Source organism: Mus caroli, unplaced genomic scaffold, assembly GCF_978045245.1.
Source record: "Mus caroli unplaced genomic scaffold, Mus_caroli_1 scaffold_5, whole genome shotgun sequence".
Taxonomy (NCBI): domain Eukaryota; kingdom Metazoa; phylum Chordata; class Mammalia; order Rodentia; family Muridae; genus Mus; species Mus caroli.
The window spans coordinates 27,231,992-27,255,338 of NW_028227260.1; the positions used below are offsets into that span (position 1 = coordinate 27,231,992).

Sequence of the window (23,347 nt, forward strand, 5' to 3'; positions counted from 1 at the left end):
TAACGTTGGGACATGCTACTTACTGTTTTAACTGAGGGATTTCAGATTCTTCCTGGGAAGATCAAGTGAGAGGTTACATTATTTTCTAGAATGATTGTGCAAGATAGGAATAATACTGCCACCTAAAAAGTGCTTAATAAATAGTTGCAATTTTTTTGACCAGATACCCAGGTCTGACTTAATTTATAAATATAAGAGTGGGACATGTCTCTGATTTTACCAGAAGAGCACTAGGGTGTGAGCAGAGGCTCAATGGTTAGTTAGTATGTGAACAAGCCTCTCTTTTCTACACCTTGAGTTTAATAAAAATGCTCTCAACTGTTTGTAAGGTCCCACACATTTAGATCAAAGGTGCCAAAATCAATCTTCTACTGTTTGCAGACAAATAGACTCCTGACTTGGGGGGGGGGGTATTTTGACACCATGTAGACACAATGGAGATCAGTTATTTTCTACCTGGTTTATTTTTAAATGGATTTTTACAGCTGGCTATTGTCATTTTACACCCCCTTCTTAAGTGCCCAAAACAGGACTGACTCAATCATACACCTCCCCATTCATTCAAAGAGTTTTGAGACAATTTCTTAAAACTGAGAATTAAGAATTATCTCATTATACATCTGAACAAAATCTTCTAACTTGCAACTAAAGTGACACTATCTGACTTCTATATTAATCTCCAAGGTCTGGACATTACACTTATATTTCGAATCTCTTTGTTTTCGAATCTCTTTGTTTTCGAGTTCCAAACCTGAAAAGCCCATGGCTGTAAGTCTGAAAACACAAGGAACATCTTTGATTCTGTGGGGTGTTTGTGAGGCACGTATTTATATATTTATTCTTGCTTTTTAATGGTCTCTCTGGACTATGAGGAGAAGATGGAGGGATATACAAGATATACACATTGAATTGGACTTTAATATTTGTCAATTAGAAAGATTAAAGTTTTGCATTTTTTAACAAAATCTCAGAAAAACTGTGGTATCTGGCTAGGTTAGCATTAAAGATACTGTCGTGTGGTCATTTCCCGGATGGCTTTTACAGTGGCTGTCTCAGGTGTGGAGCTCCAAGGAGCACCTGCTTGCTCACACTCTTAACAGTTCAGAACCAGTGTATTTGAGGCCGGGTGGCTCAGGTTCCACCTAACTGGGCTCGAGTGTCACTAACACTACATGCAATGGGGTATCACCAAGGTGCGCTTTGGAACTTGGATGCTTATTTCAGACTTTCTCCTTTCTTTCCCACTTTCACTAGTTTCTGTCCCCCTGCTTCTTCTTGGAGTTCGCCCACCTCCTCTTCTTCCTCCCACTCCTCCAAGTCTTGTTCTCTCTCTCTCTCTCTCTCTCTCTTTTTTTTTTTTTTTTTTTTTTTGCCTTTCCCTTTGCTTTTCCGCCTTCCATCCTCGGCTAGGAGCCCGGCTCCCAGGAGGCGCGAGTCGGGCGGGACCCACCGTAGGCGCCAAGCCACCAAAGCTCGTGGCGCGCGCCGCAGGCGGGGGCGCGAGCACGCCCGAGAGAGCCGTGGCGGGGCTGGGCAGCCCGGGCCGCCGAGCCGCGTGTGCGCGCAGACCGCGAGCCCCCGGCGCGCCCCCGGCGGCCGGGGCCGCAGCGTGCTCGCCCCCGCCGCCAGCTCGCCTCACTTATGGGTCGGAAGCGCTGCGTGGGGGAGACTGTTCCAAGATGGCGGCGGGTTGCTGTGGGGTGAAGAAGCAGAAACTGTCCAGTTCGCCCCCCTCCGGCTCGGGTGGCGGTGGTGGCGCCTCCTCCTCCTCTCACTGCAGCGGGGAGAGCCAGTGCCGAGCCGGGGAGCTGGGACTAGGAGGCGCCGGGACGCGGCTCAACGGACTGGGCGGGCTGAGCGGCGGCGGCGGCGGCGGCGGCGGTGGCTGTCCCCTCTCTCCCCCTCAGGGCTGCGGCGGCGGCGGCGGCGGCGGCGGCAGCGGCAGCGGCGGCGGCGGCGGGGGCATCTCGCTGTCTCCACCTCTGAGCTGCGGAGTGGGAACCCTACTTTCTACTCCGGCCGCCGCCACCGCCTCCTCGCCGTCCTCCTTGTCCTCATCCCCCGGCTCCCGGAAGATGGTGGTGTCAGCGGAGATGTGCTGCTTCTGCTTCGATGTGCTCTACTGTCACCTGTACGGATACCAGCAGCCCCGGACCCCCCGCTTCACCAACGAGCCCTAGTGAGTACCGCGCTCCCCGTCGCCCTCTTCCCCCGGGCTCGGGATGGGGCTCAGAGTTGAGGCAAAGTGTAAGTCCTCCGCCTCCTGTTCGCGGGTGCCCCTCTGTCCCTCCTCCCTCTAGGGTCCCCAGAGCCGCCCGACCCGTGGGGGGCACTCGGCGCTCCTCTGCTCCACGAGGGGAGCACCCTTCCCTCAGAGCAGGGGGCTGCTTTGCCAGCCATGGCCCCCCTGGCTTCCAGACTGCTCCCGCTTCCTCTTTGCGCTAACTTCCAGGAGTTTTGCCCCTTCCCTTCGATCCTTTCTACCCCTCACCCTCCACCCCACCAGCGTCCGGGGCGATCTGGATCACTGTCGGTACCGACCTCTCCTCACTTTACTCGCCATTGCCCCACGTGAAAGCCCCGCCAGCATTCCCGCCCCGCGTACCTAGCACATGGAGAGTTACTATCCCATTGCAGGGTGAAAAATAGAAGTCATCTAACTTCTATTCTGCTAGTGATGGAACTTAGCTCTCGATCTCCAGGGAGGTTGCCCATCTTTTCCTCCGGGTTTCCCTATTCCTCGGGGAGGGGAGAGGTTTCTTAAAACACCTTTTGCCTTACTACCTATTTTTATCTGAACGTACCCATTAAAATGTATTTCTAGTGAAGCTAGCGCACCACCTCACAGTTGATAGTGAGACCTTTTTTTCCCCCTCTTCCTTCTTCATTCCAGTGTCTTGGTATAGCACATTCAAAGAATGTTGTCCCCAAAGAGGCACTGTCAATTTGTACCAAGCGTGCATTCGCTTTTGTGTAGATTTCACATTTAAGCAACCTATGTTAAACTCAATGATTTGAGGAATAGTTAACCCAGTACATGTGTAGGCATTTTTACGATTTCCTTTGGCTTGTGTAACTTTACATTATTTTATCCTTCAAGTATATGGTTGAAATTGTTTAAAACAGCACTGTTACAAGCTAAAAAGCCAGGTTACTTCTAATCTCTGTCCATTTGGATGTGTGGGAGATGGGGCATATGGTTTTTCTTTTAAAATGTGTAAACTGAGTGTAAACTGACTTTCTGAGTTAAATGCTAGACAGAATGTAAAGTCCAAAGGAAGGCAGAATGTGAAAAGGGACGATTGTTTTTATTATGACTACTGGCATCCACAAGAAAAATACAGAAAAAAAATGAAGCACACTCATACTGAAAACCATGAACCCCATCCCTTCTGCCCAAGAGCTCCTTGTTTCCCACAGCGTAAAGACATGAATTGATGTTCATTTTAACTTGCTGCTTCTCATTTTGTGAGATTAGAAGAACGAACTACTACTGCTGGATAATTATAGTAGTCTGACGCTACTAAAATATTAAATTAATATGTAAAGTGGAAATTGCAATAAAGTGTCCTGGAAATTGTGCGTTTGTATTGTTTGTTTTCTTTGCTTTCATTCTTTAAATGTCTTTAATTTTGTCGGACTCCGCTGTGCTCCGGACATTTCTTTAGGTTTCATGAGGAATGGACGAGAAGGTGCCCAGGTGGACACTGTGGAGTGAATGAGGGGCTTTTGGAAAGTTCCTAATGTGAATTCTAGGAGCTTAAATCCTAAATCTCCACCTTTAATTGGCCTATTTATTTTTCATTAAGAGGTAAAATTCATGTTAAAAGGAAATCTGTGAGATACTTAGGTCAAGTCACTTACTAGTGGCCTTCTCTTGGGTGGCTGGGATGACTTTTAGGCTGGCTCTGGAAAGTCATGGGATTGTCAAAATGTACTCCTGTTCAGTTCTTGAGCTGTTACATGAGTTCTGCAGAGGCTTTTTAACATTCATGCCCCATTGCTCTAAAGCATATGAAAACACACTTTCAGTAGGTGCAATTTTCTCACTTTTTAGAGTGAGTGTGGGTTAACTGAATAACTATCACAGTAGTTAAGAGGAAAATGAGCTTGACCAGTTCATAAGGGGAATGTTTTAAAAACATTATTATTATTATTATTATTATTATTTTTAGCAGTGGCCACATTCCACATGGACTCAGGTTGTTTCCCTTTTGATACCCGAGTTGCTGAATTTCTGTCTCTCAGGTCCTTAAGCAGCTAAGACATGCATCTGACCACTGTGAATACATTGAGACGGTGGTGGAAGAATTGTGGTTATGAGGGGTTAGGAGGCTTTCAGTGTGTCCCATTTCTACAGACCAGCTAGTTTATAGAAGGCACTGAACCTCAGCAACCAGAGAATGAAGAACGTCTCTCCTTTCCATTTAAACTGATTTTTAAAGTGTACGATGTCAAATTCAAGAACATCTTCCTGATGATGGGAGTGCAATAACTCAATATTTCACAGTGCCTTGGAAAGCACCACACGTTTCTCCATTTTTATGAGTTTGATATTGTGTGCTTATTCTTGTGGCACTGTATAGGCTTAAATTGTTTTTCTTTTTACTCCACTGGCTTACAGGAATAATGTCATGGGCATTATGTTTAAAGTCTTTTTTTTTTTTCTTGTCTAGCAGAAGATGTGCTTCTGACAATATCAAATTATCATATGTAAAAGCATAGAGTAGTATTGTCATCTCCTCCCTAGGACCTTTCTGTCAAATGCTTGTAACTGGTGCGATCTGACTTTTAGAGATTTAGAAGTCACCGCTACATCTGTTAACCCTGCCACAGTAAAAGGTCATTAGAGAATTTAATTATTTATATGTTTCAGGGTTGGGGAAGAGGTCGTCTGTGAAAGGTCACGTAGATGCAAATACTCCATGGTTGCCCCCGTCTTTTGAGTGCCCAACCCTTGCAGAGAGCACAGTTGTTTTTTTCCTCCAGAAATAAGGTTCAAGATGCAAGGAAACCATAATGCTAGGTACATTTTCGTATTTAACAGTCAAAGCAGTTCTGTGTGAGGAAGCTCTTAAAAGCTACTTTAGAAGAACCTGTTGGCTACTCTAAAGGTTCCCCTGCGGCAGGTGTGGAGCCAGTTAGATTCCAGAACATTCCTTCTCAATCATGGCTACACATTGGAATCATTGGATACCTGTACTCTCACCAAAGATTCTGATTTACTCCCTCATGGATGGGACCTGGGGATCAGAATTATTTAATCCCCCCAGGTAATTTTAGTGTGTAGCATGGAGAACTGCTGACTGTTTTCTAGGTTTTTATTTTGAGATTTGGATTAATTTGATCGGGGTAGTGCCACAGACTCCATATTTTATGAGCATCTTGGGTAATTTTGGCAGACAATCAGGTTGGGAAATACTTGCAATGTGGTCCATAAAAGACATCACCTGGGAACTTATTAGAAATGTAGGTTCCCAAGCCCCACCTCAACCCCCCTGAATTAGAATCTGCATTTTAACAAGCTCCCTAGGTGATTCTCATCCACATTAAAGTTTATGGTGGACTTGTTCTCTGACTTTAGCATACATTGTAGTTTTCTGTTGTGCTTGTTAAAATTGCAAGTTGCTGGGCACTTTCCCAGAGTTTGATCCAGTTGCTCTGGGGTGAAGCTGTACATTTGCATTTCTAACAAGCTCCCTGGTGATGCTGATGCTACAGTTCCCAGGGTCACACACTGAGTAACTGTGGTTAGGGAGAAATGAGGGCCTGCATGGGTGCGTGAGTGACTGTTTGTGGCAGGTTGGACTGGCATGGGTCTCTTTCTGTTTTCCTGTCCTTTATCACTCTCAAACATCACTACGGGAATTGAATGCTACCAAGAGCAGAAATCAGATTCTGGGGATGGTGTGGGGCAGGGGTTTCTCTAGGAAACTTGTTATGTGATTTTAGGTTTTTCAAGGAAAGTGACCATGTGAAGGGCATATTTCAGGAGTTAAAAATCAGCATAAATAGACTATCTTAGCATGAGTTACTGTTAAGTAAAGACCCCTCTTGTCTCCATGAAAAGTACTTTTTTACAGTTGATAAGATTTTTTTCAAAGCCCTTATGTATACTTCTGTTTGCTGGAACTTATTTAGAGAATTTCCCTCATTAGTAAAGAAATATGAAAAGGGTCCCAGTTAAAGCACTGAGATTATATAGTCTTAGGTTTTTAATGCTGTGGTATGGGTTATATCTCATGAACCTTTTAAATTATTGTGCCATCTGGGAAGTTAATGTAACACTAGATTTTTTTGTAGACATTTACACATGGATGTTTTGCTTTTAAATATTAGTAAGTGTGATTTTCTGTTGCAAGGAACATAACCTTTTTTTTTAAATCCCACTCTTGGACATGCAGATCTCACAACACTCAAGTCAGAGGATGGAGCATTAACTCTTGCCTTACTATGAGAATAAAATGACCATTTCAACACGCTTGGGAGGTGGAGGGTTGCCTTAGAGATGTAAGCATTATGCTCCACCGGAGTAGTAGCAACCCTGCTTATTGAGGATCATCAAGATCAAAAAGATGATTTGATAATGCAATTCAGGTCAAGTGATAGTAAATTGGCATTGTAAACATACACAATTACATTTCTGTTGTCTTTTTTGGAAGAAGAGGGACTTAAATAAGTAGAAAGTATGTCTCTACTGCAGATGATACAACTGGACCATGACAGATTTTCTTATCCATACTAGCATAATGGGACTAACTTCCTTTCTCTGACCATATGGTATAGTTTTTTTTTTTTTTTTATAAAAGAAAAACATTTTTTTCCTGATACTTACTGAGACTTTTGAAGGTATAATATGGTTCTTAGCACCAATGTTGATTTACATTGGAGAACTTAGTGTCTCTTCTTACTGATAGAGAAAAGACAGACATGTTCTGTTATTACTTGTGCCACAAAATCATCAGTGACTGGCACAGACGTGTAAAAACATGAATTACAAAATTATTTTTAATCTGTACATCTAGGTGTATATACAGTTGAGTGTATTTAATGTAAAAAGTAGAGCTCTTTATTTTCCAGTCTTCCCCATATGGCTGAGAGGACTGATAATCTAACCCATAAATTTTCCTTGCTTATAAATTGTGCTTGAGTTTAGATTCCAGTTAGTGTAGCAGGCTAGGAGGAGCCTCTGCTGGGTTCTTTAAGTTCTATGGGAAGAAAGATCATAAACAAAAATGTAAAAGTTACTTTGCCAACACATGTATGAGCTGCTTTTCTAAGTATGTTTTTCTCTTTTAAAAACTACACTTTCTGAAACTGAAGCTGTGTCATAGACACAAAACCTTTTTGGCCACAATGGATTGTATTTTTAAGTCAGTTGTGTTTCCCCTTTCTATGGATAAATTCGCTTTTTGAGAATGTATATGTATGGAACACTAAACTTGTGTAATGAGATTAGTCAGAGTTCCCAGGTTTCCTGGATTTCAATAGGCATTATTCTGTGCTTTCCATGTCACACATGCTTGCCTGTTTTAGAGCAGCACAATGCCCAGAGCTTTTACATTTTGTAAGTAGTCTCTTTTTCAAACTTGTGTAATAATGTCTCTTTTTATACTGTTCTGAATCAATTAAGCTAAGTGAGGACTAGCAGTAAAAACCAGTGGCTGCCAAGAATGGACCTTCAATGTGTAAGCTGTCCTTCCACATTCAGTAATTGGGCGGTTGCTCACAAGACACTGGAGACTGTGGGAAGGCAGTGGTTGTGTAGGTGGGAAGACTAGATTCCCAACAGTAAACTTATTTAGAGTTGAGCTTCTGTAGTTATTGTTGCTAAGAGCAAAAACGAACCACAAGCTTATGTAGTATAAAGAAAAAAAAATCCAAAGCAAGATGTATGGTGTAATAGTATATTGTTGGTTGGGTGGAGGAAAATTATATTTGGTCCAACTATAAGTGGCATTTTTTGTATCAAGTGTGGGTGTATTTTCTACATTTCTTAATATATCACACTTTAAAACTTGCTCAACCTTAAAAATATGTTAGTGTTGAATATCTGACTGGAAATTATGTGTCACCACAATCTCTCTCTCTCTCTCTCTCTCTCTCTCTCTCTCTCTCTCTCTCTCTCTCTCTCTCTCTCTCTGTGTGTGTGTGTGTGTGTGTGTGTGTGTGTGTATGTGTCTGTGTGTGTTTTAAGCATATGGAGAAAAATGGTCCTATCCCCTTAAAGTTTCCTATCTTCTTCAAGCAATGATAGAAATAAGGAAGTTGCCTAGAATTATTTCAACACAATGCCGGCCTGCTCAGTTAATAAGATACAGGTAAAAATAAAAAGGCATGGCATAAAAGAGGGACCAGGAAAAGATATGTGGGAGGGGATGACTTAAGTCTCTCTCTCTTTTTTTTTTTTTAATGGGAAAAGCACAGGTGTTGAAGAGCTTTCATGGCCAACAGAGATTGTACTCTAGGTGGTTCTCAAACCGGTTGCTGTTACTGCCACACCCTTTCCACAGTGCACGGGAATTCCCAGCAGCTGTCTTCAGTCACCAGCTTGCTCTCTCAGCATTCTGCTTTGCTGTGGTCTCTTTAATTCATAAAAACTTCAAAGAAATTCTACTTTGTGCTGGGAGTTCCCAGGGGAGTGTGGATGAGAGGTTTTTGAATTAGATGATCATTTCTTGAATTAGAGATCAGGAACGTAAGAGAGGCTTCTGCAGTGTAAGAGGAATTGGAAGATGAGTCTTCAGATAGGAGAGAGTGGCTAAGATGGCGTGGTAGTCGGAGAGTGGCGTTGGAAAGTGGGGAAGTTGACACTGAGTGGAGATTGTGATTATGAGAGTGTTGCGAAATGAAGAGCTGGAAGAAGGGATCAGCGTTTTCAGGCATTTCTTCCTGGAGGGCCAGGTTTTGTGTAGGAGTGAGAAGATTGCAGCTCACCTGCTTTTTGGCTTCCATCATTGCCTAGCTATTCTGATGCGCAGAAAAGATTGTTAAGCCACTGTATTGGAATGGCTGTGTAATCTGCTCATGAGTACATCTTCCTTAGGAGAAAGAAGACTGGTTTATAGAATTAGGATCAAGTGTAAAGACGAGATAGTTTTTGGAAGGGGTTCTTAAGTGAGGTGGTTGCACGTGAGTAAACAAAGCAAAACTGAGGAACAGCGCACACTTCAGCATTCCAGTTGCTGGGATAGGGGAATTCAAAGAAGAGAGGATTTGAACATGAGTCAGAACTTATAAGACTGAAGTCCATGGCAGGATGCACCAGAGAAAACAGAAAGAAACAAATGGTCCAACAGGTGACATCATGTTTCTTGGTATGTATCGTTCGATATGTTAGCAGTTAGCATTTTTTTAAGGATTTTTAAAAATTAATTTATTTTTTTACACTCCCCCACTCCCATCCACCCACCCTGCATTTTTTTTTTTTTTTTTTTTTGGTGGAGTTGCTTCTCCTTCTCGACCTTTACAAGGGCTCAGGGGATTGAACTCTGCTCACCAGACTTTCATGGCAAACACCCTTGAGCCATTTCTCTTTAAATTATCAGAAGCACAGAGCAGCCACAGCTTTTGTGATATTTTAGTTAGTCTCTGGGGATCACTTCTGCTTCGTGAGCCACACAGTGACCGTGAACTGCTCAGATGGGCAGAGATCAATGAGAGTTTTCAGCTTTGAACTGCTAGTAAAAACTAACTGGCAGAAAGTTGCATTTCCCTAATGTATGTTTTTACAGTCAGTCTTCAAGCTGGCCAATTGGTGAAGCAGTCAGTGATTTCTTAACTTTCCTTAGTTCTGTATCATAATACAGCCTTCAGCAAACTTGTCTCATGGAGGATTACCAAAGGAAGCTAATTGTTTCAGAACCTCAATTAAAGGGAAAAAAATGAGGGACTAGGAGTGTTGGTACTAGATGCTAGGTCGTGTGTCCTCAAGCTTAGAACGGAAAATAGATTGAAACAAGGACAATCTTTTGCAGCTTTGCTCAACAGGGGAGGAAGGATGTTATCAATTGACAGGATTAGCCATATTGCTTTATGATCTTTGCTATGGGACATTGTAAATGTCCTGCTCCAGGCCAGGCCTACTAATTAGTTAAAGAATAAGGTCTGTGATAATCTTGGTGATTCTTGCCTTCCCCTTGTCCATTTCATTTTTCAGATAATCTACAGTGTGACCCAAAGCCACATGCAATGCTGGCAAAGCAAAGTTGAGTCTGTTAGGCAATATCCTGCCAGAAGATGCTGACAAGCTCTCTAGTAATGGAAACTGGCAAGACTGACTTCAACCTCTCTAGTTTGCCTTGCCATTCCATATATTTCAATGAGGTCTGTAGGCATATGCTGTACAATTCTAGAACCATATTTGCCCTCCATCGGGGTTTGGATATTGCGAGGTTAGGTAACAACAGAAACTGTTTTACTTTAGGTGTTAGTGGATCTTTGTGTCATTCTTACAGAATGGAAGCTGAGACAAAAACAAACCTTTGGTACTGTTGGCTTAAGGTTTCCACAGGATTGTGTTTGCCTCATATGTTCATGTGATTGTCACATTAGTGTGTTTCTTCTCTGTAACATCATTTTTGCTTATAGTAGCCTAATAACTACAAAGTTAATTATAGATGCTTTGGATACAAATTAACCTTCATAAATGGTAAAGCTGGACCTCGATACATAGATCCATATAGTAAGGCCATACCACTTGTGTGCTGAATTTGCATAGTTAGGAGGTAAGTATTTATATACGATGAGTGCTCATACATCTTTTTTTCATGTTGGTAAGTAGAGAATGGTATAGATTTATTCACTAAAGATGAATTTTGTGACGTCATTTGACCTTTTTCTTTGTTACAGTAGTGCTTTCAACACATTTTAAGAGTTCCCACATTACAAAAACAAAACAAAACAATGTTTGTTGAAGTTAGCAGTAGGGTCTGGGGCAGTCAGTAGTTAACCATCTACTTCTGCAGCCCTGCATGCCTCAGTTCAAAACCCCCTCTCAGGAACAAATGGGAGTGAGAGCCCTCTCCTTCTGACATTAACGAGGCAATGTTTGGTTTGTGGTCTATTTTACTCCACAAACTCCCCCAGCTTGCTTGCTTTCTCATCTGTAGAAAGTCACCTAGAGCTAGAGGCAGGAATAGAGGGCTCATGAGAATCAAGGAGTGTGAAAATGACTTGGGAGTGACATGGCCAGGATTTAGGACTGAACTCTTTTGACTCAGCTCTGAGTCTGAGCACATGGTCCAGAGAGGCGAGCTCCAGGAAGCATGGTTTATAGCATATGCACTGAGATAGTTCTCCTTCAGCACCAGTGGGCGCGGCACTCCTGTTAAAAAATAATTATTTTAATCAGAAACAGATATGAGTGCCAACTGTAGTAGGGCCTCTGAGTAATTTCAGCAGACTGCATTGAAAACCATTAACACATGGTTTCGTCACAATGAGGCCTTTGCAAATATTTGAAAGCTGTAAGACAAATAACTTTACCATGGTTATAAATGCCTCTGATTATTACCCTTATTTTTCTTATACTGCTGTGAATATAGTTATAGATTCTTGAATATTCAGCTATACCTTATTTTTCTGCCTCTCTCTCTCTCTCTCTCTCTCTCTCTCTCTCTCTCTCTCTCTCTCTCTCTCTCTCCCTCCCTCCCTCCCACTTGCTATTTATAACAGATTATGGGACATGTAATATTAAAGGACAGACACAACTATAATTTTTATCCCTCCCTCCTTTTCATAGTACTTAGTATTGAATGCAGAGCATCCTTACCCCTGTACTATAATTTCTGTTTGCACGTTGCATAACATAGTTGTATGAAGACTCATCCTTCTATCTTATACACCTTTTGTCTCCTGTGACCCTTAACAACCTAATTTGTACATAATATTCCCACAGCTTCAGCCATATACATGCTTCTGATTTTTCTGTATTTTACATATATGAGACTCTTCCTACTGTGGCAAGGAGTTACCTGTTTCTGGTTTTTAAAAATTATTCATTTTAAACTTGTATATATGTACATGTCTTTCTGTCTCTGTCTCTGTCTGTCTGTCTCTGTCTCTCTCTCTCTCTCTGTATGTGTATATATGTATGAGTGTCTCAGTGCTGTTAGTAGACTTTTCTTGGTTCTCCACCTTATTCATTGAGGCAAAAACTCTCCATTGAACCTGTAGTTCCCTAATTATGGCTAGTTTAGCTGGCCAGCTTGCTCCAAGGATCCTCTACCTCTGCTTTCCAAAGAGCTGGAAATTACAGGTGGGCCACCACAGACATCTACATGGTTTGGGGGAGGGTGTCCAAGCACCAGTCCCTATACTTGCTGGGCTGTCCATCTGGACTAGTTTTTGTTTTCTTTTGGACCCCGAGTCTTACTCTAGCCTAAGCTGACCTGGAACTTACTCTGTAGGCCAGGCTCAGCTTCAGATTGGTGGTGGTCCTCCTACCTCAGGCTCTCAATATAAAATGATGGACATGAACATGAACTGCCATGCCTGGCTACCTTAATTTTTTTATTGTAGTAAAATCATAACAAGATTGATCTTTCCTCTTAGCAAATATTAAAGAGTACTTATTTTCTAATAATACAGGATAGTGGCTCCACCTAAAGCAACTCATCTTTTTCATAGGAATTTTGGGAATACTTTAAAAATGAAGCTTACCAACATATAGCAGAGAGTGCAGAGCAGTTTACAATATAGTTCAATTTAGGGCTTGATATATTTTTCTAAACTTGCTGATAATTATGACTAAACCAGGTTACAAATAATCATAACTGTAAATCTATGTTTGAAATATTTTAAATTGCTAGAATTTCCAAATTGGCTTCATAGTTATCAGTTATTGCTTTGCTTGATTCTGAATGCTTGTATTTGAGAAGAAGTCAACTTTCTAGATTTCTTTTAGCTTATTTTTCTCCTCTCTGTCCGTTAGGGTTTTATGATGAATCTGCTAATAATAATTCACAGAAATGCCTTTGACAGGTAGAAGCTTCGCCTTTGTTCACCTACTTTCAAAGGTACAAGGACTAAGGCATTAAAGGAGAAAATTATTTTTGACAGTTTCTCAGAAATCTGTCTGGGAGAATGTGCTTTCTAGAGAGATGGAAAATTGGAAAATAAATTGCATAATGGGAATTATAAGTAGGGCCTTTAAGTCCATATGTGTATTGTAAGCCACTTTAAGTTAAGGCACTTCATGAGATTGCTTTTTATACTGTACACACTTGTTTGTAATGAAAAAATGTCACTTAAAGGTGGAAGCAGCACCTGTGAAATAATAGCTACAGTCAAGCCATAGATCTTGAAAATTTGATTTTTTCCCCCTGTTGTTGCTACCCAGTCAGTGTGAGATTCTTTACCATTAGTGGGGGGGGGGGTATACAGAGATTTAAAAATACTACTATTGAATTAGAAAGCATCAGTTTGAATTTGGAAGCATTTTCCCCTCCCACTTAATGATAGTTTTTCAGTTCTAAATAAGAAAATAAAATTTCCATCATGAATATCATTTTAAAATAGACCTTTAAAAATGAATATTCTTCAAACCTTAAGATGTATTGAGCAGTGTTAGATTACGGTAGAATATGCTTTATGTTACACTGAGTTGTAATACTGCATTCAGCGCAAACAGTATGCTTGTTGTGGGCAGAAAACTGTGCTAGTGTGGTTTCCGAGTGGATGTGAGAGGTCTATAAAAAGGCATTCTTGTCCTTAAAAAACTTGTAGTCATATTGAGGAGTTGAGGTTCATAAAATGCATAATCAAGTTTGCATATCCTTTAGTGGCTGAATAGATAGTAAAAGACAATCAGTTTCATAGGAATTTGCACTGATCTATGTGGGCTAGGATATAGAAGGGCTTTACAGACAAAGTGGAATCCAATCTGGGTAGAATTTCATAGACAGGAAGAACAGTCTAGGTGGGGAAACAAACAAACAGGTCAGAATGAGCATTAGACAGTGGTCATTGGATACCAATCAAAGGTAGATTGAACTTATGGAGAACCTAGCAAGAAACGGACCAGTTAGCTGATAGTTGAAATTCAGGCACTGGGAAATGATGCTCTACCAATTGACAACTTAAAGCTAGTAATGGTCCTGTGAATTCCCTCTTTCTTGCTAAAGCTTCCTTTTGTTCAGTTCATTATGCTTCAGCAGCTCTTTTAATGCATGAATGTCATGAAGCCTGGACAAGAGACAGAAACAACACAAGCAGGAGTCTGCTGCGTAGACAAAGTGACAAAGTGCTTTCATTCATCAATACATATTCAGCATATGTCTCTTAGAACATGGTTATGTCATACTCTGAGTGCTTTCTGTGTCTTGTATCTTTTTCTTTTAGACACCCAGGTCTTAAATGTAAAGTTGAAAAAACTGACTTGCTGTAAAGAGTATGTAATTTAAAAAACAAACCACCCCAGTTATTATAGAACTAAACAGTTCAAACCACTTTTTTCTCCCACAATTAATAGTTTGCTTTGATATTCAAAACTTATTTAATATAATGAAGCTACTGAGAATTATATCGATTATAGGAGGATTGTATATTAATTATTGAAAATATTTTTAAAATTGGTCTAAACATCTATTAGTCTAATGAATGTTCTCATTGTAGTTCTTAACATACCCTGTTTAAGATGTTTCAATTTTGACAGAAACCATAATAAGCAAACTTTATTAAAGCTCTATACTACTATTTTGGAACAAAATTTTAGAATCCTTTCCTAAATTACCATAGAACAGCCCTTTATTTCCTAGTGAATTCTGCTTACTCTTAGAAAAAAAGCAAATCTTTCCATCTATTACCTGATGGTTTATCTTTAGTTATAGTAAGACATAAATTTAAGACACAAATTGACCACTGTTAAAGGAGAGCTTTCTTCCCTTTGAGGTGTTTTGAGATAGACGCATGATTTAGACTGTCTTCTAGCTGGAGTGGAGGATAACTTTCAATTGCTGATTTTTCTGCCTATACTTCCTAATTATTGGTTTTCAGGCATATGTCACGATGACCAGTTTAATGTGGCACTGGAGATCAAATCCAGGACTTGGTGCATTCTAGGCAAACACTCTATAAACTGAACTACATCCCCAGCCCAGGAGAGTGGGAGGTAATACTATATATTGTCCATGTTTACAAGCTAACTTTATTTTCCCAGGTTTCAATGAATGTGCATTTTTATTTGTCAGTGGCCTCTATAAGGTAGAGATAATAGTTAAGAAAGAGTCATTTTGGCTATCGCAGTAAAACAAGTAAATTCTATATTAAAGTGGAAATCTGGGCTTGGGTCCCATGTATCTCCATTCCAGTGTTGACTAGGCAGCTCCTAAAACCCTGACTCATGTTTATTGCAGTTCAGTATAGCATGTCAGTTTTTGCTTGATCTTCATGCTTCTTTTCACAACCATGAAGAGTTGTGGCCATCTGCTAGGTTAAATAATGTTTCATCAACCCAGGATGGCCTCTACTGTTTTCATATATCAGAATTGCTATGTTAATTTTAATACTTTCCTCTCCTAGACTGTCTCCCCTTAAATTTAATATATAAATTTAGGGAGAACCTTTTACTCTTCCACTGCATAATTCCTTTTTGTTGTTTCACCAATTTCAAGAATGAGTGTCCAATTTCTTGACTGTCTAAAGGCCTGGGAGCACTGGAATTTTATAGTTTCTATGGCTTTAATTCTAGCAATGCATATCCTCTTAAATCATATGGAATGTTATTTCCTGGTCTTAACTGTTTCTTCCATTTGTGGGACCTAGTGGAGTAATGTGTGGAGGGACTCTAAAACTTTTTGTTGTTGTTGTTTCGTTTTTTTCAAGACAGGGTTTCTCAGTGTAGCCCTGGCTGTCCTGGAACTCACTCTGTAGACCAGGCTGGCCTCAAACTCAGAAATCCACCTGCCTCTGCCTCCCAAGTGCTGCGATTAAAGGGGTATGCCACCACTGCCCGGCTGGGACTATAAACTTAATCACTGTCAAATTGTTTCAGACAGTGGATTTGAATATATACAGAAGTGTAGATACACCATTTAATGGGATCAATTTTGAATTTATGATAATATAATTCTAAAAAGTTTGCAGAATCTTTTTCTTGACAGTATTTAAAGCAAAGAATGAGTGAAATGTTCTGTAATGCATAAACTTTAACTGTGTTTACCAAACCGCTGAAATCTACTCTTAGATGCTAAGTTTACCTGAATATAGACATATTAGAAAACAATAAAGAATTTTTCTAAACATAAGTACCTATACTCTATGTTTGGATTCTAGATTACAATTTCCTCTGGAGTATAAAAACCTTAAGACACAATCATTATTAACCTGAATATATTGATACATATACTAGATACCTAGTAGAAAATAACACATGCTAGAAACATAAATGGAGATAGAGCTTTCTAGACTAAAAATTTAGAACACAAATTTGATGTTAAAATAAATAGGTGTAAGATAGATTATAAATTCACAAAAATAAAGCATGAGAAGACAAAGAAAATTAAAATTACCATTTACGAAGAGCTACTGTTATTGTTAGGACATGGCAAGTTTCTCAAAGGCAGTTTATCCCTAATCTTGGTGATATGGAGATGTGGTGGGACATTTACGGCATAGACCCTTAGAGAAGGAAGTTAGGTCATTTGGGACTTGCCCTTAAAAAGAGATATTGGGTCTATGGTCCCTTTATTTCTTTTCTCTGCTTCTGGTTGACATGGGGTTCACTCAACTTTTGTTTATCATCACAGTACAGTGCTGCCCCAGGCCTAAAGCAACAGAAAGAAATGACTGTTGACTAAAGTCTTTAAAACTGTGAGCCAAAAGTTAAGTTGGTTATCCCAGCTATTTGTCACCTAACAGAAGATTGACCCACTGCTACTCACAGCACCTCTCATCAAATCCGACCATTTATACTTTTGCATCCGTTGTCTACATCATGATACTTAAATGTAATAGTTTTAAAAGATTCATGGTATGTTGGCCCGGTGACTGGACCAGTATTACTCCTTTGTAAGAAAAAAAAAAAAATAAGGCACTGTGGTAGAAAGCTGATTTCTACCGTATACCCACTTTATCCTTATATTATTGTCACATTGGGGATAGCCTACATTTTGTGGGAAAAGCCAATTCTTTTCAGCCTGAATAGACATATGTCCTAATTAGATACACAGCCACTAAGTAAATGAAATATGCTCAATATCTCTTAACAATCAAGGAAATGCAAATCATAACTATTCATTCCTACTAAGATGGCAATTATAAGAAAGAGAAAACATTAGCAGGGATGTCGACCAAAGGAACTCTTACATACTTTTGGAGTTAATGTAAGTCAATTCTTACAATCAGGAAAAGTAGTATATAGACATTCTTAAATATAGAGAACTTCCATATGATCCAGTTACAGCACTTCCAGAGAACAAAAGGAGTTGGTTGAAGATAAATCTGTATGTTCATGTTGTTACATTATTGACACTAATGACCAAAGTGTGTACTGATAAAATGGATAAGGAAATTGATACACACATAGTCACAAACATATTTTGGAATGCTGTCTAGCCATAAACACATAGTCACAAACATACTTTGGAATGCTGTCTAGCCATAAAAGAAGGAAATCCTGCCACTTTAACAGCATAGACAAACCTGGAAAAGATAATGCTATGTGAAATAAACTAGACACAAAAAATATACCACATTGCATCCTTTTTCTGTTGATTCAAATTCATAGTAAAATATATGGATGTAGAGTAGATTAGCAGGGTCTGAGGTCAGGATGAAAGGAATCTTGATTGAAGTATATAAACTTAGTTATAAGCGGAATCAAGTTTTAGGGATCTGATGTACAGCATGGATGGTGATGGCTATGTCCATTTGATTGTCATTATAGTATAAATGTATACACAAGTAATCACTATATACCATGACTGTATACCATATATTTTCAGCAGGATCTTTTTCTGTAGCCTTTGCTGTCTTGGAATTTGCTATATAGAGCAGTCTGACCTTGAACTCAGAAATCCACCTGCCTCTGCCTCCTGAGTAGTGGGATTAAAGACATGTACTGCTACATCAGGCTTATACCATATTTTTAACTGAATGTCTGGAGAACATCTTTGTTTTTGTAGAAATTCCTCTCTCTCTCTCTCTCTCTCTCTCTCTCTCTCTCTCTCTCTCTCTCTCTGTGTGTGTGTGTGTGTGTGTATGCGCGCGCGCGTGTGTGTAGAGGGGGTGTGTACATGTATCTATGTGGCTGTGGACAGTCTTGGGTCTTGGGTGTCATTTCTCTGTTGCATTTCACCTTTTGTTTTGGGTAAAGGTCTATTGTTGACTTGAACTTCTGCCAGCTCTGCCAAGCTCACTGGGCCAGCAAGCTTCCAAGGATCTTGTTTCTGCCTTCCATCTTCCCATCGCTGGGTTTACAGGCATGTACCACTATTTCTGGTTTTCTTCTTTTAAAGACATGGGTTCTGGGGACCAGCACTTTACCTCCTAAAACCCACCTAGCCTTGTTTACATAAAAGTCCTGATGTCTTTGTTCTCATTTTAATGTACAAAAAGTGATTTGACTAAGCCTTCTCCAAGGGATTATAAGGTGTCTTTGAAAGCAAAAATATTATTTTTGTATGTAATCTCCCTCAAAAATGTTTAACGACTGACCTGTTTATTTTGTGGGTCTGAGTCGAAACTGTATTCAATGCATTAGACTTTAACCTGTATAAAATTAATCTTTTGGCTGAGAAGAAACAACACTAATTTACAACTCTTAAACCACTCTATGTTAATCTCCAGCACAAGGTATTTGGGAAAAACATCTTCAGAAAGAAAATTTCATCACATCTTAAATTATTATATAATTTATGATGCAAAGAAAATATTCAGGCCTGGTCACATGATATGACAGACTCACAAAGCAAGTTATTCTCACATATTAGCCTTAAAACATATCAGATTTATATTCTTAAAATTACTCTCCCTGTTAAGTGAAAAATTATTTAATGAAAGACCTTAATGGCTATCCATAAAAGTTTTTGCTCATAAAATTTTGCAATTGCATATTTTAGTCCCACAGATTTTCAACTCTTAGCAGTGGAAATATATATTGTCCATTGTATATCCATGCTGTTTTTTTAAATAAAATTCATATTTACAAAATGGAATTCAGCAACCAAGCACTGCAAATGTGACAACATCATGAACAACGGGACTGCTATTGCTGGTTTTATGAGTGATTTCTTATATTCAGTAACTGTTCTTTTAAATTGGCTTCCCAGAAAAGGGCTTGGATCTTGCAATCATTTACAAATTGCCACTGATTTTCAACGTTTTATTCCTGCAGCAGAAATCTGTACACTGCCACATGAGTCCCCAAACTAGTCTCACATATAATTCTAGGTACTATTTTAATAGGGACAAAAGAATATTACATATTTGTCTGTTTTCTTCTTGCCCCATCATTTCTTCCTTTCCCTTCCTGCCTCTGACTGTGCCCTCCTCTCTCACCTTCTCCATCTCTCCTTCTCTATACATATGAATGTGCACACAACTGCATACAGACATTATTGTATTTATGCTGTTATTAATTATACCCTGAAAGCTCACTAAGTAGAGAGTCACTTTTATATTTTATATCTCCTCTCCTAATCTAGTATCAGGATAATGTTACTGTTGTCAAACTTTCATAGCATACTTACGTTTTGGCAATATCATGATGAGTAGTTGTAGTGGATAAAAGAGTATCTTCTGTATTGAAATGAATTTTTAAAGATTTTTGATTGTTTATGAAAGTCAAGACTTAGAGCTCATAATTACTGTGTTCTTCATTTCATCAAAGAAATGCACTGATTCCTCTTTTTTGAAACCTTTCATCTGTTGAGTTACAGTGTTAGACATTGAACAGTATTGTATAATTAGTCTGACTGGCTAGCATCAGTTATTTTTTTCTCATCTTCTTTTATATAAAATTGGCATATGTGAATCTTTAAAACCTAAGCAGAATATTGATAATAACAAATACATTTTTACTGTATCTTTCAGTGAAAATCACAATTATTTGTTTGTAGTCACCAAAGTTAAAAAAGGAACAGGTTTCAAGGCCGATCATATCTTTTCCTCTGCTGATTTATAGACTTTCATAGAGTACCTTAAAATAGCAGTCTAGGTGGTGATATCACCAGAGATCCTACATATTTTTCTGTGGATTTTTAAGAGCTGAAGTTAATTTTTAAAAAGACTCCATTACCAGTATGATTTTCACGCTCAAGGAGGGGATTACAGGAATAAAGACATTAAAATTTTTACCCTTCTATTGAAAGGAAATTAATGTGACTATTGACAACAGTTGTCAAAATAGCTTTTTGGGCCATCAGGAAGATGACTTATAAGGTTTATGATGTAAAGTCTGATGGTCTGAGTTTGATTCTTGGGACTTATGTGGTGGAAGGGAAGTACCAAATTCCACAAATTGTCCTCTGGCCTCCACTCATACTCCATGGCACATATGCATGAGTGTGTGTGCACACACATACACAAACACACACAGTGTAAGTAAAATATTTTGTGGTTCTAAAAAACCATGAAAGAAATGAAATTTGAACATGAAATTCTATATCGAATAAGAATATATCTTTTATAAGAATAAGAGACTAAAGACATTTTTAGCTAACTAAAAATTAAGAATTTGTTGCAGTCTGTCCTTTAAGAAATTATTAAAGTTGGGAGGAATTCTTCAGACTGAAATGAAAGGAAACTCCATGTATTGTATTCCGCAGTTTACAGTAGTTCAACTTAAGTTTTGCCTTTTGTTTTTTGTTTTTATCAAAGTGATATTTACTCACTAGATTGCAAAATTTGAGTTCTGAATTTGTAACACTTACCAGGCTAAGGATATGAGGTATTATGCTGTCTCAAGATACCAAATGGTAATAGTCCCAGCTCCCACTGAGCCATGTGGTCCTGATGGTAAACAACTGAGACTCTACAATGTTCTCTGTTGCTAAGATGTGATGTTTGCGGAGGCTAGTTTTGTTAAATATATTTTTGACTTATGATATTTTTTAATTTATGATGAGTTTATTGGAATGTAGCCCCCACATAAGTATCTATAGATATAAACTTAAATACACACAAAGAAAGAGCAGTAGTAAAATTAACTCTAAATGTAAAACTAAGAGAGAAAAGTATTTTGATTACAACTGCTCTCTCTGATTTAAAAGACAGCAGCTGCATAAAACAATGATCATAAAACCCTTAGTGGGTTTGTCATTTACAAATATGTTATTTGAAGTCAGGCATGGTGGTATACACCTGTGACCCCACCGTTTAGGAGGCTTAGGCAAGAGAATGATATTTCCAGAACAGTCTGGGTTACATAGTGAGTTCTAAGCCATCCCGGGCTACATAGAGACTCTGCCTTGGTGGTGGTGGGGGGACCTGAATGGCAGGATGGCGCGAATAAAGGAGGTTTTAATGAACAGATAGACATGAAGAGTTTTTGTGCATTGCTGCTGTTGTTTGTATTCTAAAGTAGATGAATTTAAGACAGTACTATTCCCAAGGTAACCCTTAATTATGAGACTTAAAAGTTGGTATTTAGGATTAGGATCTCAATGCTTTGACATATACTCAGATTTTCAATTTTGAGAGTAAAAATAAATGATATTTCCAAAAATAAGCTGTATTTGACAGTTTCTTTCATTTAGTATAACTAGGTACAAATATTTTGCCTAGGTAGGGTATTTTAATTTTTTTCGGGATGAACCTTAATAAAATACTTAAAAATTCACAACAAACAAAATCTGAGAACATTACAGTGAACTATGAGTTCTTGTAATTTGAAGTTGATAAAGCTCTATTGAAGAGAATTTAATTTTTGCTTGCTTAGAATGTACACAAACTTATATAATGTGATTAATGGCATAATATAATAAATTCTCGATCATAAGTAATATTGTAGTTTATATAACAGTCTTGTTGATTTGTTCCTATGGGAAGACAGTACAATCTCCTTTGGTTTGTTTGCTTTTTTGTTTGTTTTGTTTACTTACGGGGAAAATGTGACAGACAAAATGAATAAAAGCTGAATAATTTTGATTGTTATCTTGAATTGGTCATAAGTAGCACCACACAAGGGGCCTTCAGGATCCAGGACTGGAGCAGACAAAGCAAGATGTCTTGCTGGTAGGATGCTATTGAACTTGAGCTCTCAGAAGGGACTACTAGCTTCCATCTGCCTCCAGGGATCCTAGTCTCCTTATTTAGCATTTGTTTACCAAGTTTAAAGAGAGTAGTTTAGCAATTTTGTCTTAATGTTTCAGCTTAGAAGCAAGCTCTGCCTGGTGAATGGCAAGAGAAAGGAAACAGTTTTCTTTAATGCACAAAATGCCAGTCTCCCACCCACGAAGTCAAAATAACATCCTCAAGGGATAAAGCCTTGTTAGTTAGGAATGCCTAATTTCTTTCTATAATACATGTATACAGTCTTTTTCATTGCCTTCATAATAGTAACAGTGTTCTATTTTAAGCCAATTAGTTTAAGTTCTGTTTTTATAGTTACTTAATTTTTAAAATTTGAAGTGTTAATTAAATGAACTGGTCTCCAAGAGGAATGCTGTGACAGTTGTAAAGGATTCCTTGCCCTTAAGAAGGTTACTCTCTAGAAAAAGAACTAATTTATAAGCTCATAAACCTACTAAGTGCCTTATAGACATCTAAATAAAGCTTAGAGAATTTTGGCTAAGGTGACACATGGTCACAGACATAGAATATTAACATAACAAATGTATAAGAAACTCATTTCCACAAGAAAATCTAACTTCACTATATAAGCTTACATCCTTTTCAGTATTGATAGTTAAGGTTAGACAGTTGTTGATTAGAGAATGACTTATGCTTGTGAGAACTTAAGTTTTTAACAGTGTCATCTCAGGCACAGAACCATTGGTAAGGAATTTTTCTGGGCCTAGGGTTCTAAGAGTAGGTCAGTTGGAAAGGTCAGGCTAATAGGTTGAAGGTGTCTGTTACTGTGACAGTCATTGTGGCAGGAATAGCTCATACAATAGTACGTTACACTTGAATAGCTCATAGTGTAGCTCCGAATGTTGGATCAATGGAAAAACCTATCCCTAAATCCTATCCCATGATCTCCAGATGTTCTCAGTTGGGTGAAAGGCAATATGCCAGATGGAGGGACACCTTAAAAGTTTGTAACAGGAAATAATGGGCCCATGGAAAGGGCAAATAGTATATGCTCATGTTATAAACATAGTACATTCCAATATTATATGAAGGAAATGCAGTGTAACCCCACCCCATCTCTCATATACCTCGCTTCTCCAGAGGTAAGGATCAC

General features: G+C 39.0%; 1 protein-coding gene across 1 annotated transcript in view; it reads left to right on the forward strand.

Annotated features, from left to right (window-relative positions):
- The first annotated feature begins 1,665 nt into the window (after nucleotides 1–1,665).
- The window catches only part of Ammecr1 (AMMECR nuclear protein 1), a 107,890-nt gene continuing 86,208 nt past the window's right edge, over nucleotides 1,666–23,347 (forward strand). The window contains exon 1 of the mRNA XM_021153402.3: nucleotides 1,666–2,179. Within this exon, the coding sequence (XP_021009061.1) occupies nucleotides 1,680–2,179 (500 nt within the window). The 5' untranslated portion in view covers nucleotides 1,666–1,679. The remainder of the gene's footprint in view (nucleotides 2,180–23,347) is intronic.